Raw genomic sequence first — 2,553 nt, forward strand, 5'->3', positions numbered from 1 at the left:
TTTTAATGAAGAGCAAGAGATTAAGACTATTCATATGTCACTTGATGCACATTCTTTGTACAAAGATGGTCATCTAATGTAAATGGGATGAGCTCAACTTGATAATTTTCAACATATTCACTTGTGAAGTGAAGAATTATGGGAGTTATATTTTTGTTAAGTAAAGTATGTATATGAATGTGAAACGTGAATTTTAATAGCTTTAAAATTTTATAGTCTGTTGATGAAAATATGAATCTATCTGATAAGATGTTGTGTTAAGAAGTTCCTTTACACAGACGGAGCGGACGCACCGAGCCAGACAGCGAGCTGCAGGCCACGGCGGGAGTCATGGCAGGGCAGGCTTTTAGAAAGTTTCTTCCCCTCCTTGACCGAGTTTTGGTGGAAAGGAGTGCTGCTGAGACTGTTACCAAGGGAGGTATCATGCTTCCAGAGAAGTCTCAAGGAAAAGTATTACAAGCCACAGTAGTGGCTGTTGGATCAGGATCCAAAGGAAAGAGTGGAGAGATTCAGCCAGTTAGTGTGAAAGTTGGAGACAAAGTTCTTCTTCCAGAATACGGTGGCACCAAAGTAGTTATAGAGGACAAGGACTATTTCTTATTTAGAGATAGTGACATTCTGGGGAAATATGTGGACTGAAATCACTAATGAAGTGGCCTCTGAAAGTTGCCCGTTCCACTGAAGTTCTGAAATCTTTGTTTCATCATGTAAATAATTTCCAGGTCTCTTGTTTTATAATAAATGGATATCTTGTGTCTCTAAAATCCTATTTCTCTGCATCAATATGAACATTTCCAAATGAAAAAGTATAAATGATGGTTAACTATTTCATGTGTTAAGATTTCCCTGAAATGTTATTTTAATTTCCCACATCTATAATTAGAGTTTAAAAGACTGAAGCTTTGCAACAATTGTATCTGATTAATAACAAACAGTAACATTCATCTTAAAAAAAAAGAAGTTCCTTTACCAGAGGAGGAGATCTCAAGAAGCCATCTGAATTGGAGATTGGAATAGACTCTGCTAATAAAGGAAGATATTGAATGTCTCCATGGGAAAAAAGAGAAACTGGACAAGTTCATCTTCTTCCCTTGTGTCTATGATATTTGTGTATGGGTTGTTTGATCAGGTTTCCAAAAAGAATATGGGTCCCTAGTGGACTGGGATAGAGAATAGAACCTGAGCGGCTATCAAGAATAGTGCAAGAGTATTTCAGATACCAAAATATATAGGTATATATATTTAGAAAACATGAGGAGGAATTGAGTGGAATATGCCCTTAAGAATTAATATTCTTAGTGAAGTCCTCTCAGGGTTAAAAATCATTAAAAGAAAAGAAAGACTATTACCCTTCGACTATTCTTAGAAGAGGGAGAGAGGCCTTGCATTCCCAGTCAGACACCCTCCTGATGCTGCTAGGGAGTGAAACAGTGGACTATTTCCAGAAAGACCTTGCATTAATTCTGTTAGGGAGGGAAAGAGTGGAATATTTCCAGAGAAGAGACCTTTTCAAGTAAAGATTGTCACTCTGAAAACCTTAAGAAATCAGATTGGAAGAGAGGGGGCAAGGGAGGGGGGAATTATGCTAGGCCATATAATCTTGCTTAATTGTTACCTCAGGGTAGCTACTTGATCTTCACTACCTGTGTGAGACTTGGAGTGTGCCCTTTTCTCGAGAAAAGCCAAAATAAACTTTCCTTTTGCTCAGATAAGTCTCTCTATTTTTAACTGTATTCTTATCCCATGCAGAATTAATAATCAACAATAAATGTGAATGGGATGAACTGTCCCATAAAATGGAAGTGGATAGCAGAACAGGTAGAAAACCATAATCCCTAAATTTATAGGTCAAAGAAAACACATTTTAAGCAGAGACACAAACAAGTAAATGGTAAAAGGTTGGAGCAAAATATATTATGCCTAAACAGAAGTAAAAAATCTATGGTAGCAAAAATAATCTCAGAGTAAAAGCAAAAAGAAATATTATGAAAAGGGATAAGAAAAGAAACTACATCTTTTGTAAAAGGCACCGTTTGTAATGAAGTTGTATCATTGCTAAAGATGTATACACCTAGTGGCATAACATTCGATTCCTAGATGAAAAGCTGAGTGAATTACAAGGAAAAAATAAACAGCAAACCTTTAATAATGGGAGATGTCAATCTCACTCTCTTAGAACTGGATAAATCTCACAAAAAATAAACAAGAAGGAAGTCAAGAATGTGCTGGCAATCTTAGCAAATTTTAATATGATAGACCTCTGGAGAAAACTTAATGGGGATAGAAAATAATGGATCTTGTTTTCTGCAGTATACAGCACCTTCACCAAAATTGACCATGTACTAGGGGACAAAAACATTACAATAAAATGCAGAAAGGCAGAAATAATAAATACTTCTCAGAACATGATCCAATAAAAATTATTTGTAATAAAGGGTCAGGGAAAGATAAACTAAGGACTAATTGGAAATTAATTAATTTTATAATAAATAATGGGTGGATCAAACAGGAAATAATAGAAATAATCAGTAATTATATCTAAGAGAATGTTGA

At 35.4% G+C, this 2,553-nt stretch overlaps 1 protein-coding gene across 1 annotated transcript; it reads left to right on the forward strand.

The window, feature by feature from the left end:
* Window positions 1-301: 301 nt before the first annotated feature.
* On the forward strand, window positions 302-794 carry LOC141500403 (10 kDa heat shock protein, mitochondrial). Its single transcript, XM_074203547.1, has one exon. The coding sequence runs from the start codon at window positions 331-333 to the stop codon at window positions 637-639; it is 309 nt and encodes a 102-aa protein (XP_074059648.1). The 5' UTR covers window positions 302-330; the 3' UTR covers window positions 640-794.
* The last annotated feature ends 1,759 nt before the right edge of the window (window positions 795-2,553 follow it).

This window comes from Macrotis lagotis, chromosome X (genome assembly GCF_037893015.1).
Source record: "Macrotis lagotis isolate mMagLag1 chromosome X, bilby.v1.9.chrom.fasta, whole genome shotgun sequence".
NCBI classification, from domain to species: domain Eukaryota; kingdom Metazoa; phylum Chordata; class Mammalia; order Peramelemorphia; family Peramelidae; genus Macrotis; species Macrotis lagotis.

Bases quoted from the DNA above. Each gene is read 5' to 3' on its own strand.
- LOC141500403 (XM_074203547.1), top strand. From the start codon at position 331: ATGGCAGGGCAGGCTTTTAGAAAGTTTCTTCCCCTCCTTGACCGAGTT.